The sequence below is a fragment of the Oncorhynchus kisutch genome, linkage group LG17, assembly GCF_002021735.2.
Source record: "Oncorhynchus kisutch isolate 150728-3 linkage group LG17, Okis_V2, whole genome shotgun sequence".
NCBI lineage: Eukaryota > Metazoa > Chordata > Actinopteri > Salmoniformes > Salmonidae > Oncorhynchus > Oncorhynchus kisutch.
Genome location: NC_034190.2, coordinates 61,071,213 through 61,084,427, shown reverse-complemented (window position 1 = coordinate 61,084,427; position 13,215 = coordinate 61,071,213). Strand labels below are relative to the sequence as shown.

Below are 13,215 nucleotides of genomic sequence, written 5' to 3'. Positions count from 1 at the left end.
TTGTTTTGTTACTAACCACTATGTCTACGCCTTATGTTTTTGTACAAAAACAATTGTAACAATTCTGTTTGTTTCCTGTGATGTAGTGTTTCAGTTAAATAAGACTAGTACTAGTCGTAAAGTTAACACTAGACTACTAACAAATGTAAGTAAGCTTTTGTTCTTATAATTCAAATGCTGTTTCTCTTGTTAACATAACTTTATCAATATGGACAGTGTCAACAATATACATTTTAGCAATTTTAGCAATTTGCTCTGATCCAGAGCAAATTACAGTAGTTACTGAATACATGTAACTTTTTCATACTGGTCTCAAACCCACAACCCTGGCGTTGCTAGCGACGTTCTCTACCAAATGAGACCAGTGTATCCCTCTTCAACTGTGCACCATGACAGACTTTAACCTTCAACTCAGTCTTTCACATTACAGTACAATCTACTCAAGCCAAACTATAACTCTCTCCATTGTTAACTTCACTTGGCTGCTTGCCTCCCTGCATCCCATCACCCTCCCGGCCCTCCCCTTGTACCCTTCCCTCCCCCTTAGCTCCCCCATCTTCCATGGCTGCGTCAACGAGCAGCGGCTGGCCGACCGCACGCCCTCACCCACCTTCTCCACGGCCGACTCAGACATCACAGAGCTGGCGGACGAGCGACAGAGCGAGATGTCGGACTACTTGGATGACGAGGCGTTCGTTGACGACACCAGCTCAGACGCTGGCACCGAGGAGGGCTCGGATATCTTCAGCGACGGCCAGGATCCCTTCTACGACCGCTCCCCCTGGTTCATACTGGTGGGAAGGTTGGTGACCACCCATGATGATGATGATGATGATGATGATCTGAACCACCATGTCAGTCATTTTGTGACCGTGTCACGTGACATTTACACAGGCTCTGGAAGAGGGGGTGGGGGAGAAGAGTGCTGGCTCATTTCACTCAGGGGCAAATACTAACTTAAACTTAAATTCAATGTTCACTTAGTCCACATACAGTGAGCTCCAAGTATTGGAACAGTACATATTTTGTTAGTTTTGGCTCTGTACTCCAGCACTTTGGATTTGAAATGATACAATGACTTACAGACGCACAAATATCATACTCCCCCAAAAATGCTAACCTTCCGTTATTGAGAGGTTTGCATGTCTTGGGGGTATAATATTTGTGCATCTGTACATTTCTTACTCATCATTATTCACTATTCATTCAGTATTATCCGTAGTCATGGTAACGTCCACATTAATGTAGAAGGGTTCATGGCACATATTATATTCTTATTTATCATAAAAGTGACTCAAATGGCACAGTACATTATTTACCATTAATTTCTATTGGGCACAAAATAATCTGGAACACAACCAAAACAAACAGCAAATGCATCCAACACATTTGGAGTCACAAGCTTGATGCAGTCTTTGCGTGTTATGAGTATGGGATCAAATACTTTTATATTTGTATCAAAGTAGTAAAAAGTTAAGTGAATAAGTCCCAATAATTTTGTTCCCCTAAAATGGGGTGACTATGTACAAAAAGTATTGTAATTTCTAAACGGTTCACCCTCAAATTAAATCTGACATTCTGCACTTTAACGTCATTGTATCATTTCCAATCCAAAGTGCTGGAGTACAGAGCCAAAACCACAAATGTGTCACTGTCCCAATACTTTTGGAGCTCACTATAAGTAGAGTTTTCACTTAGTCATGCATTGATTCCCCATAAGGGGAGGTGTGTGATAGTTAGCACTGTGAAGCGTAGCTTTGGAGGTACTAAAGGCGTCTCTTCATTATTTGGGTACCATATACGATTATAGGGCTGATGATATAATTGAAACGTATTCCCACCCATCAAAATTATCTTGTGTGCTGAGTAGTCCACTTACACCTCAAACTGTTGGGTTTTTTCAAATGTCTCATTCATTGAATTGAGTGCTCTGAACTAAGTGTTTGAGGTTTCATTTTTTTTCAGGCCATGGAGGTTTTAGTCTGACACAACCTATAAAGCATAGAAACAAGTTATCACTTATTCATACTGTGAGTCTCTAACATCCCCTCAGTGTCAATGATGCAAGGATATCTGAGACATGTCTCCTCAGTTGCATCCCAAATGGCATCCTATTCCCTATAAAGTGCACTACTGTCTTTATTTCTGTTTTTTTTTTAAGTAGTGTGTAGGGAATAGGGTGCCATTTGGGACCTAACCCTTTTCTATGTATTGCATTCTGCAAGATGGTAGACTGAAAAGAAGCATAATGTTTCACACTGCTATGGAGCAGTGTCTTATTTGTAAGGCCTCATTTAGAATCAAGGCAAGCAGAGTAGAATATTCTAGAATTAGAATAGAGCCAGCACCGTCATCCTCCAGGCATGTTGTTTCATCTGTAGATATAGAATGTCATTCTATGACATTCTATTTCTATGGCTTAATACCGCTCCGCTCCAGATGCCACCATTTTCTGCTCCCGGGTGAAGTTTCCACTATGTACAGATCTAGGATTAGCTTTCCCTCCCCCAATCCTCATTAGCGGAGAAAAAGCTAAACTGACCCAGTATACAGTAGGGGCCACTTCACCCTACAACTCATCTGTTTTTGTGGTATCTGTAGTGGTTAATTCATTGTCTATTTGTTTTGGTGTTTATTTTTCATTACCTTATTTTATTATTTTTTATTTGAATTGTATTTTGCTTTGCTTTCTTTTCAATGTCCATAGTCATATTTGTTAACAGCATACAGTACCAGTCAGAAGTTTGGACACACCTACTCATTGAAGGGTTTTTCTTTATTCTTTACTATTTGCTACATTGTAGAATAATAATAGTGAAGACATTGTTTTGATGTCTGCACTATTATTCTACAATGTAGCAAATAGTAAAGAATAAAGAAAAACCCTTCAATGAGTAGGTGTGTCCAAACTTCTGACTGGTACTGTATGTGTGATGCAATGATATCAATTATTCATATAATAACAATGATGACGTTAATAATTGTAGGAGTGGAGGTGATACTGATTTGAAATTCACATTAATGATATCAAGTAAATAACCTTAGTGGTAAAAAAAAATACTACACATGTATTTATAGTACATCTGAATAAACTAAGTTTGTATTTCAGATGTCATAGCCACCGCATCTAGTTTGTCTGCATCCCAAATGGCACCCTGTTCTCTATATAGTGTACTACTTTTGACCAGTGCCCATAGGGATCAAAATTAGTGCGCTATGTAGGCAACAGAGTGCCATTTGGGATCCAGACTCGGAGTCAGACGGCAGATCGATGCAGGCCCAGCCAGTCTGTCCTGTTAACAGCCCTACCTGCGTCATCATGACTAAAGATATTTGAGATATATTTCTCCTCTCTCCTTCGCCTCAGCATTGAGTTCTCCTGCACAGGGAGGGGGAGAGTTAGGGCAACGGGGGCGCTGCAAATCAACCCCCACAAAGCAACAACACGTCAATGTGTGACTAAAGCCCGTCGACATAACAAGCGAGTCGGCTCTGACTGCTGCATTTCAATTTAGCTAGTATTGCTGTTTTACCATTCAACAACATGGCTGAAAGAGATTGTTTTTATTTTTGCTGCAATATCAGTTGTCTATCATTTTAGCAGTTTGTCTATTTTTGTGTTTGTCTATTCTGAAATATCTCTTAATTTGTGATAGAATGCATTTCTGAGTTTACCATAAGGTCGCATCCCAAATGGCACCCCTTTTCCCTATACAATGCCCTACTTTTGACAAGGTCCCATAGTCACTACTTGTGACCAGAGCCCTATGTAGTAAATAGGGTGCCATTTGGAAATGACCTCAATCACTTCAGTGATCATCTGATGATTGTAACTAAAAGTGTGCCTCGCCCTGGCACAAATGTCAATTGAGTCATAGTGATTGGCTATTGGCTCATTAGATCTCATATTACACCCCTTCCATGTGACTAGGATGTATTGTCATGACGCAGATGGCTCAAGCTTAACTTCTTTAGGGCCTTCTCTACTGTCATTGAGTTATGGTCAAACTCATTTAAATACCTATTAATTCATTAAGGGTTCAACCCTAACTTCCGCTTCAGTAAAATTTTCACTTAGTTTCGTTTCTTGACCAGTGGATGTTAGGAATGCCTCTAAAAGACACTTGAAGAGCTAGCTACATAAGGACTCCATAACATTGTATATTTATAACCCATAGATACAGCACTCATAAGCAGTATATGATTTACTGATGCAGTATGTTATGTGCTATGAACTTCTTATGAACCCTTTAACTAAATGTTACCGCATTCAAATTAAGAAAGTAATGAAATATCTGCGTCACCTTTTTTATTGACAAATATAAATTCATTTGACCAAGCCTTGAGGCAAAAGCAGACCCCAATAGGGGCTTGTAGGGTCAGATCCTCACCTCTCTCCCCCCTCCTTCCCTCATAGAGCCTTTGTGTACCTGAGCAACCTGCTCTACCCCGTGCCCCTGGTCCATCGTGTCGCCATAGTGACGGAGAAGGGCGATGTGCGTGGTTTCCTGCGTGTCGGTGTCCAAGCCATCGCTGGTACGTACTGCTCCATCTCTCTCTATTTCTCTCTACACACACCCTCTTTGACAAGATTCATACCTGGGCCTGTATTCACAAAGCGTCTCAGAGGAGGAGTGCTGGTCTAGGATTAGGTCCCCCTGTCCATTATCTAAATGGCAAACTTGTCCTAGATCAGCACTCCTACTCTGAGACTCATTGTGATTAGTATTAGTATCTTATATACTGTCACATAATTGTCCAATCCTGCTCCTTGAGTATGTATCCAGGTAGAATGTAACAATGTGTGTACAGAATGCGACAAGGCACCCTAATCACAGACCACATTCACTAAAACCACAACAAAACAATTGTATACAAGAAAATACCAGATCTAACTCTACAATGACTCAGAATGACTTTAAGAAATGTTGAAAGGCCCTCGGTTTTCTTGCGACCTGAGAGAGAATTCCCAGAGTCGACTGCTTTGTGCTCTTTGAAGAGACGAGTCTGCTCTTGTCAACACACCACGTTAATAACTGGGGCTGACGAATGCGATGACAATGACTTTTAAAACGTGTCTTTGTAGCTGACGAGGAGGCCCCAGACTACGGGTCAGGAGTGAGACAGTCGGGAACTGCCAAGATATCCTTTGACGACGAGTACTTCAAAAAGGTAAGGCCACGTCAGACAAACTCTTTTTTTATTTTTTTATTATTATTATTCTTTTTTTTATAGCCGATTTCCCGAACACAGATTGAGCCTAGTCCTGTTCAATGGGGATTCTCCATTGAAAGTGCTTTTTAGTCTAGGACTAGGCTAAATCTTGTCTACATTCCATACACCTCCCAATAAACGTGTCTTTTAATCAGCAACATTTTCTGTGTTTTTTTTCTTCTTCAAATGTTCACTATCAAAGCAGCTATATGCTAATATCTCACTCTCTCTGTCTTTATCTCGCTCTCTTTCTCTCTCTCTCTCCCTCCCTCCCTCCCATCAGAATGACTTTCCTTCCACAGTCATGACCTGCTCTGGCCTGTCTCTGGAGGAGCTGCGCTTCGTGGAGGGCCAGGGTCAGAGTTCAGAGATCATCACCCCCTCAGAGGAGCAGAACAGAATCAATGACATGGGTAAGGAAGGAGAGACCGGCGCAGCTCCAAGACCCTCTCCTCTCATTCGTATTAGGCCTACATCTCGCCGGCCAATGGCTTGAATTGAGTGGGAATTAATCATGGCAGACAGTGTTGTCTCTAAATTATTTTCCAGGTAGGGCTCTGCAAAGGCACCCAAATTAGCATCCAGGGCCTCTTAAACCAAAATGTTCAACCGGGGGAGGGTGAACGGCGTCCCTCCTACAATGATGGGGGAAACGCTGGTGGCAGATATTCTTATTGAAGGTGGAGGATGAATTGAAATAGGTTGATACAAGAGTTGGAAATGGCCTTCAGTCATAAAAATCAAATAGATTTAAATTACTAAAGGTCACGAGGCAGCAGGTAGCCTAGTGGTTAGAGCGTTGGGCCAGTAACCGCAAGGTTGCTAGATCGAATCCCTGAGCTGACTAGCTAAAAATCTGTCTTCCTGCCCCTGAACATGGCAGTTAACCCACTGTTCCTAGGCTGTCATTGTAAGTAAAAATGTGTTCTTAACTGACTTGCCTAGTTAAATAAAAAATAAAATGTTTTTGGCTAATGTGAAACTCTGGGTGTAAAGTGACATCTGGTTGGTGCAGTCATATCTAGTTTCCCTGTGAAGGAATTTACAATAGTCCACATAAGCCATTTGATAGAAAAACATAATAAACTTTGACCATAAACCTTCCTTTCATTGTGCACTTTATTGAGCTGTTGAACTGTAAGTAAAGGAGGAGAGGGAGAGAGAAAAATATGGAGGGAAGTAGAGAGAGTTGGTCTAGCAGTTAAAGCCGCTGTCTCTGGCACATGTATGGTCCCCCTGCCTGCGTTGAATAGAATCCTGGCCCTACCAGCCTTCTCACCTCTGCATCTACCCACATCCCCCTTCCCGTTATACCTGTCTCTATCAATAAAACACTAAAATCCTGGCCTCCCGAGTGGTACTGCGGTTTAAGGCACTGCATCGCATTGCTTGAGGCGTCACTACAGCCCCTGGTTCGATCCCAGGCTGTGTCACAGTAGGCCGTGATCGGGAGACCCATGAGGCGGCACACAATTGTCCCAACGTCGTATGGGTTAGGGGAGTGTTTGGCCGGCCGGGATGTCCTTGTCCCATTGCGTTCTAGCGACTCCAGTTGGACGGCGTTTCCTCCGACAGATTGGTGCGGATGGCTTACAGGTTAAGCGAGCAGTGTGTCAAGAAACATGGCTCTCGATCTTCGCCTCTCCCGAGTCCATAGGGGATTTGTAGCGATGGGACAAGACTGTAACTACCAATTGGATATAATGAAATTGGGGGAAAAGTAAATGTATGAAAATTGAGGATAACACACTATTTTGCATTGTGTTCATCCTGGTATGTACCTGTCCGCAGCATGTTCTAACCCTTTGCTGTGGGTGTTTTGTGACAGACCTGAAGCTGGTTCAGGGGAACTTGGTTGACCCTAAGCTTAGTCGAGAAGAAGGACTGGCCGGCCAACTGGAGGTGGGCAGTATCTTTACCTTCCGTGTGACCGTGCTCCAAGCCAGCGGCATTCTCCCAGAGTATGCCGACATCTTCTGCCAGTTCAAGTGAGTTGATCGGCTGTCATCAGATCTGTCCTCAGATCAACCTCACAGGCTACGGAGCACACGCACACCGCTGCCATACTGATCTAGGATCAGGGCTGTTGTCAAAGTGTGTGTGTGTGTGTGTGTGTAACCATTCAAAAGTTTGGGGCCACTTAGAAATGTCCTTGTTTGTCCATTTAAAATAACATCAAATTGATCAGGAATACAGTATAGACATTGTTAATGTTGTAAATGACTATTGCAGCTGGAAACGGCAGATTTTTTATGGAATATCTACATAGGTGTACAGAGGCCCATTATCAGCAACCATCACTCCGGTGTTCCAATGGCACGTTGTGTTAGCTAATCCAAGTTTATAATTTTAAAAGGCTAATTGATCATTAGTAAACCCTTTTGCAATTATGTTAGCACAGCTGAAAACTGTTTTTCTAATTAAAGAAGCAATAAAACTGGCCACATTTAGACTAGTTGAGTATCTGGAGCATCAGCATTTGTGGGTTCAATTACAGGCTCAAAATGTCCAGAAACAAAGAACTTTCTTCTGAAACTCATCAGTCTAATCTTGTTCTGAGAAATAAAAAATATTCCCTTCACAGAACAGTGCAAACTGGCCCTAACCAGAATAGAAAGAGGACTGGGAGACCCTGGTGCACAACTGAGCAAGAGGACAAGTACATTAGAGTGTCTAGTTTGAGGAACACAGATGCCTCACAAGTCCTCAACTGGCAGCTTCATTAAATAGTACCCACAAAACACCAGTCTCAATGTCAACAGTGAAGAGGCAACTCCGGGATGCTGGCCTTCTAGGCAAGAGTTGCAAAGAAAAAAACATATCTCAGACTGGCCAATAAAAAGAAAAGATTAAGATGGGCAGAAGTACACCGACACTGGACAGAGGAACTCTGCCGAGAAGGCCAGCATCCCGGAGTTGCCTCTTCACTGTTGAAGAGCGCTGTTCTGTGAAGGAAGTAGTGCACAGCGTTGTACAAGATCTTAAGTTTCTTGGAAGTTTCTCGAATGGAATAGCCTTCATTTCTGAGGACAACAGACTGTCAAGTCTGAGTCAATTGGAGGTGTACCTGTGGATATATTTCAAGGCCTACCTTCAAACTCAGTGCCTCTTTGCTTGACATCATGGGGAAATCAAAAGTGATCAGCCAAGACCTCAGAAAATTGTAGACCTCCACAGGTCTGGGTCATCCTTGGGAGCAATTTCCAAATGCCTGAAGGTACCACGTTCATCTGTACCAACAATGGTATGCAAGTATAAACACCACGGTACCACGCTGCCGTCATACTGCATTCTGTCTCCTAGAGATGAATGTACTTTGGTGTGAAAAGTACAAATCAATCCCAGAACAACTCAAAGGACCCTGGGAAGATGCTGGAGGAAAACGGGTACAAAAGTATCTATATCCTCAGTAAAACAAGTCCTATATCGACATAACCTTAAAGGCTGCTCAGCAAGGAAGAAGCCACTGCTCCAAAACCGCCATAAAAAGCCAGACTACGTTTTGCAACTGCACATGGGGACAAAGATCGTACTTTTTGGAGAAATGTCCTCTGGTCTGATGAAACAAAAATAGAACTGTTTGGCAATAATGACCATTGTTATGTTTGGAGGAAAAAGGGGGACGCTTGCAAGCCGAAGAACACCATCCCAACCGTGAAGCACAGGGGTGGCAGCATCATGTTGTGGGGTGCTTTCCTGCAGGAGGGACTGGTGCACTTAAAAAAAAAATAGATGGCATCATGAGGATGGAAAATTATGTGGATATATTGAAGCAACATCTCAAGACATCAGTCAGGAAGTTCAAGCTTGGTTGCAAATGGGTCTTCCAAATGGACAATGACCCCAAGCATACTTCCAAAGTTGTGGCAAAATGGCTTAAGGTCAACAAAGTCAAGGAATTGGAGTGGACATCACAAAGCCCTGACCTCAATCCTATAGAAAATGTGTGGGCAGACCTGAAAAAGCACGTGCGAGCAAGGAGGCCAACAAAGCGGACTCCGTTACACCAGCTCTGTCATGAGGAATGGGACAAAATTCACCGAACTTATTGTGGGAAGCTTGTGGAAGGTTCCTGAAATGTTTGACCAAAGTTTAACAATTTAAAGGCAATGCTAACAAATACTAATTGAGTGTATGTAAACTTCTGACCCACTGGGAATGTGATGAAATAAATGAAAGCTGAAATAAATCATGCTCTCTACTATTATTCTGACATTCCACATTCTTAAAATAAGTGGTGATCCTAACTGACCTAAGACATGGAATTTTTACTAAGATTAAATGTCAGGAATTGTGAAACTGAATTTGTAAGTATTTGGGTAAGGTGTATGTAAACTTCTGGCTTCAACTGTAGATATTCCATAAAATCAGCTGATTCCAGCTACAATAGTAATTTACAACATTAACAATGTCTCCACTGTATTTCTGATCAATTTGGTGTTATTTTAATGGACACAAAATGTGCTTTTCTTTCAAAAACAAGGACATTTCTAAGTGACCCAAAACTTTTGAAGTGTGCGTGTGTGTGTGTGGAACAGAAGTACTGATGACACTTAAGGTCGACAGGTATAAGGGTTTAATACTCGTTATAAGCATGTATGAGCCTTTATGATGTCTTATTATATGTTATAAGGCTTATGTGATATGTAACAAATTCCAAATGGCTGTTATTTAGTCAGGATTGTTATGAGAGGATGGTAATAAGACCTTATAAGGGTAGGGTGTTAAACACAAGTCATAACAACAGCATCAGGAATCATACCTGTCGGCTTTCATTTGTGTAGACCTTTTAGTAACAGTTTACCTATGTACAGTATTATTATTTGTAATAATTAAGCATCATCTGTTGGCTCCTCAGTTTCCTCCATCGTCACGACGAAGCCTTCTCCACAGAGCCTCTGAAGAACAGTGGGAAAGGAACTCCTCTGGGCTTCTATCACGTCCAGAATGTGAGTGCATGCACAACGCACGCTCACGTACACGCCACACAAACGTCTCACATACACAAAGGTATAGAAACATGACCCAAAGCTGACTCATTTTCCCATTCCCTCCTGTTGTGTAGATTTCAGTGGAGGTGACTGAGTCGTTCATTGAGTACATCAAAACCAAGCCCATCGTGTTTGAGGTGTTTGGTCACTACCAGCAGCACCCTCTGCACCTGCACGGTCAGGACCTCATAAGGTAGGTTGAATGGTCACCTGCACACATACAGTATGCTCCAGGGTGAGGTTTTCCCTAGATACAGATCCAAGATCAGCATCCCCTCCAATCATATAGGAGAAAATGCTAAAATGATCCAGGATCTAGGTGCTACATAATGCCACACCCCCACATACCTTTATTAATGATGAATTGGTAATGATGGGTTGTCTAGTAGTAAAGTAAAGCCAACACTCTCAACTGTCAATTTGTTAACAAGGTCTTTTGCTACTGTAGTACCACATAATTTTATTCCAGACCAGCACACCATGATTTGTTGTCTATCTAATTAACATTAGCCAGAATGTCTTAAGGCTCACATCCAACACATTAAAAACATCACATTAAAAGCTCAAGTAATGACATCAAACAAAAACATACAAAAAGCAATTAAATTTAAACTAAATGTGTCGTCAATATAATTCAATACTAAATGTGTAGTCTTTTTGTTTGTTTGTAGTCCTCCTCAGGCTGCCAGGAAGTACTACCCTATTCCAATGCCCCTGTCTAAGCCAGGTAAGGATTCTTCATTTACCACATCGACAGTATCGTGGACAGCATTGCAGAAAATCTTGCAACCCCTTTATCCAATAAATTTTTTGGAATCGCCACCACACTGTATATCCAGTCACAACTGCATGTCTCATATCTTCCCCCCTTTCTTTCCTTTTTTTTGGCATTTTGTTTTCTGACCCATTTCCTTGTCACTACTCACCCACACCCTCTATGTCCTTCCCGTTCGACTAAATCTATATCCATATCTCTTTCCCAAACTCTCTTCCACTCACCCACATTTTTCTTACTCCCTCTCTCTTCCATTCACCCACCCCTACGCCATATGACCTACCCCCCCCACACCCCGTCTCAGACCACGCCCGTAAAATAGAGTTGATTCGTTACCTGATGACTGGCTCCGTGCCCGGCCAGGTGCTGGACACGCTGTCCGAGCATGCCAATGCCCTAGCATCCACGGCAGTGGCCAGCCTGGAGGACGGGGCTGACCAGCTCTCTCACTTCCCTTTCCTTCCCATGCCCACCAGCCCCGTGCTGACTGTACCCAGGCACCATGGTTGGTACAGCGGACATTAGAACCGTGAGAGTAGTAGCAGCAGTATGCGCTGTACTATTAGCCTGGTCCCAGATCTGTTTGTTCTGCATCAACAACGACCATATATACACACAAACAGATGTGGAATCAGGCTACTCTACTGTAGCCCTGTGCTGTGCTTTTGTTTTGCTTTGTCTTCTGGCTGTAGTTGGCATAGGCCGGTGTGGCGCATCCTAGTTTTGTCTGGCCCAATTCTAGTCCTAGTCCCCTCCACTGTCTCTCACATACCAACCAGCCACATACCTTTTAGGGCTGGGAATTACTATGGACCTCACAATATGATATCATCACCATACTTAAAGAACCAAAAGTTTGGACACATCTCATTCCAGGGTTATTTATTTGTAGTGTTTTCTACATAGTAACATAATAGTGAAGACATCAACACTATGAAATACACATATAGAATCCTGTAGTAACCAAAAAAGTGATTAACACATCAAACTATATTTGAGATTTTTCATTATAGCCACACTTTTCCTTAATTACAGCTTTGCACACTCTTAGCATTCTCTCTCAACATATTGCTCACTGTGTGTCTGCTGCAGAGAGATGAGACGGCATGAGAATACAGGCCTAAAGCCATTTGGGCTCCAGTTCCATTACCTAAACACACACAAACAGAAATATTTCCTTTTAACAATATCTGGTATTGTTGAGTGAATAGTTGAATAGCAAATCTCTATCTGCTGTAGAAAAATAATGTTGAAAGCGAAAGAGGTTAAATCAAATGTTATTAGTCACATGCGCCGAAATACAGCAGGTGTAGGTAGACCTTACAGTGAAATGCTTACTTACGAGCCCCTAACCAACAATGCAGTTTTAAAAAATACGGATAAGAAATAAAGTAACAAGTAATTCAAGAGCAGCAGTGAAATAACAATAGCGAGACTATATACAGGGCGGGACCGGTACAGAGTCGATGTGCGGCGGCACCAGTTAGTTGAGGTAATATTTGCATGTAGGTGGAGTTATAATCAGGATGTGGCAGTTTGATAACTCAGCAGGATATACAGCTTCTAATGTGTAATCTGTCATATAGCCTCCCCACGTCCCCTAGTGTAGCGCTATAGAATTGAGAGTATTTGTGATTTGCTTTTGGACAGGCTGTGTTGTAGTGTCACTCCTTGATAGTATTTAAATGGAGATTGCAGTGTTCCCGGCTTAATTAAATTGTAGTGGATTTAGAATTGGACAGTTGTTTTGTACCTTGTGAAATAAGCCCTTTGAGTACAGTAAGGAGTATTGATTAGTGAATGTTTACAGGCTTATAATAACACATTAGCGTGTTACAGGAGTATCCGCATGTCATCATCACTATCTATTTAACCATTGTTTACGTACGCCACAGCTCCCAAGAAAAATCTGAGTGTGTAATAGTAGGACACGTACTGTACATGATGATTATCATCCCCTGTTCATTTTTCCAAGAATTGCAGAATTCATGTTTCTCTCGAGGTTATTTCAGCAGCCACCTCTGTTACCACATGCTATTTAGATTGTCTAATGGGTTTGTGTGCGCGTGTCTCACTCGCTCTCTGTCTGTCTCGGTCTCTGTGTGCGTTTCCCCCCAGTACCAGCCACCAAGCTCAACACCATCAGCAAGTCCAACCTGGGCCAGTGTGTGAGCAAGTACGACCTGCTGGTGTGGTTCGAGATCAGCGAGCTGGAGCCTACCGGAGAGTGAGTGT

The 13,215-nt window shown here is 42.3% G+C and overlaps 1 protein-coding gene across 12 annotated transcripts in view; it reads left to right on the top strand.

The window, feature by feature from the left end:
• kif1b (kinesin family member 1B) overlaps positions 1-13,215 on the top strand; it is a 104,491-nt gene that overhangs the window by 77,345 nt on the left and 13,931 nt on the right. For 9 of the 12 annotated variants that reach the window (XM_031794225.1, XM_031794219.1, XM_031794218.1 and 6 more), the window contains 9 exons: positions 548-802; positions 4,418-4,536; positions 5,087-5,172; positions 5,498-5,627; positions 7,043-7,202; positions 10,073-10,163; positions 10,280-10,398; positions 10,877-10,932; positions 13,099-13,207. In XM_031794225.1, the coding sequence (XP_031650085.1) occupies positions 548-802; positions 4,418-4,536; positions 5,087-5,172; positions 5,498-5,627; positions 7,043-7,202; positions 10,073-10,163; positions 10,280-10,398; positions 10,877-10,932; positions 13,099-13,207 (1,125 nt within the window). The remainder of the gene's footprint in view (positions 1-547; positions 803-4,417; positions 4,537-5,086; positions 5,173-5,497; positions 5,628-7,042; positions 7,203-10,072; positions 10,164-10,279; positions 10,399-10,876; positions 10,933-13,098; positions 13,208-13,215) is intronic. The other 3 variants (XM_031794228.1, XM_031794227.1, XM_031794229.1) reach the window with 1 other exon arrangement.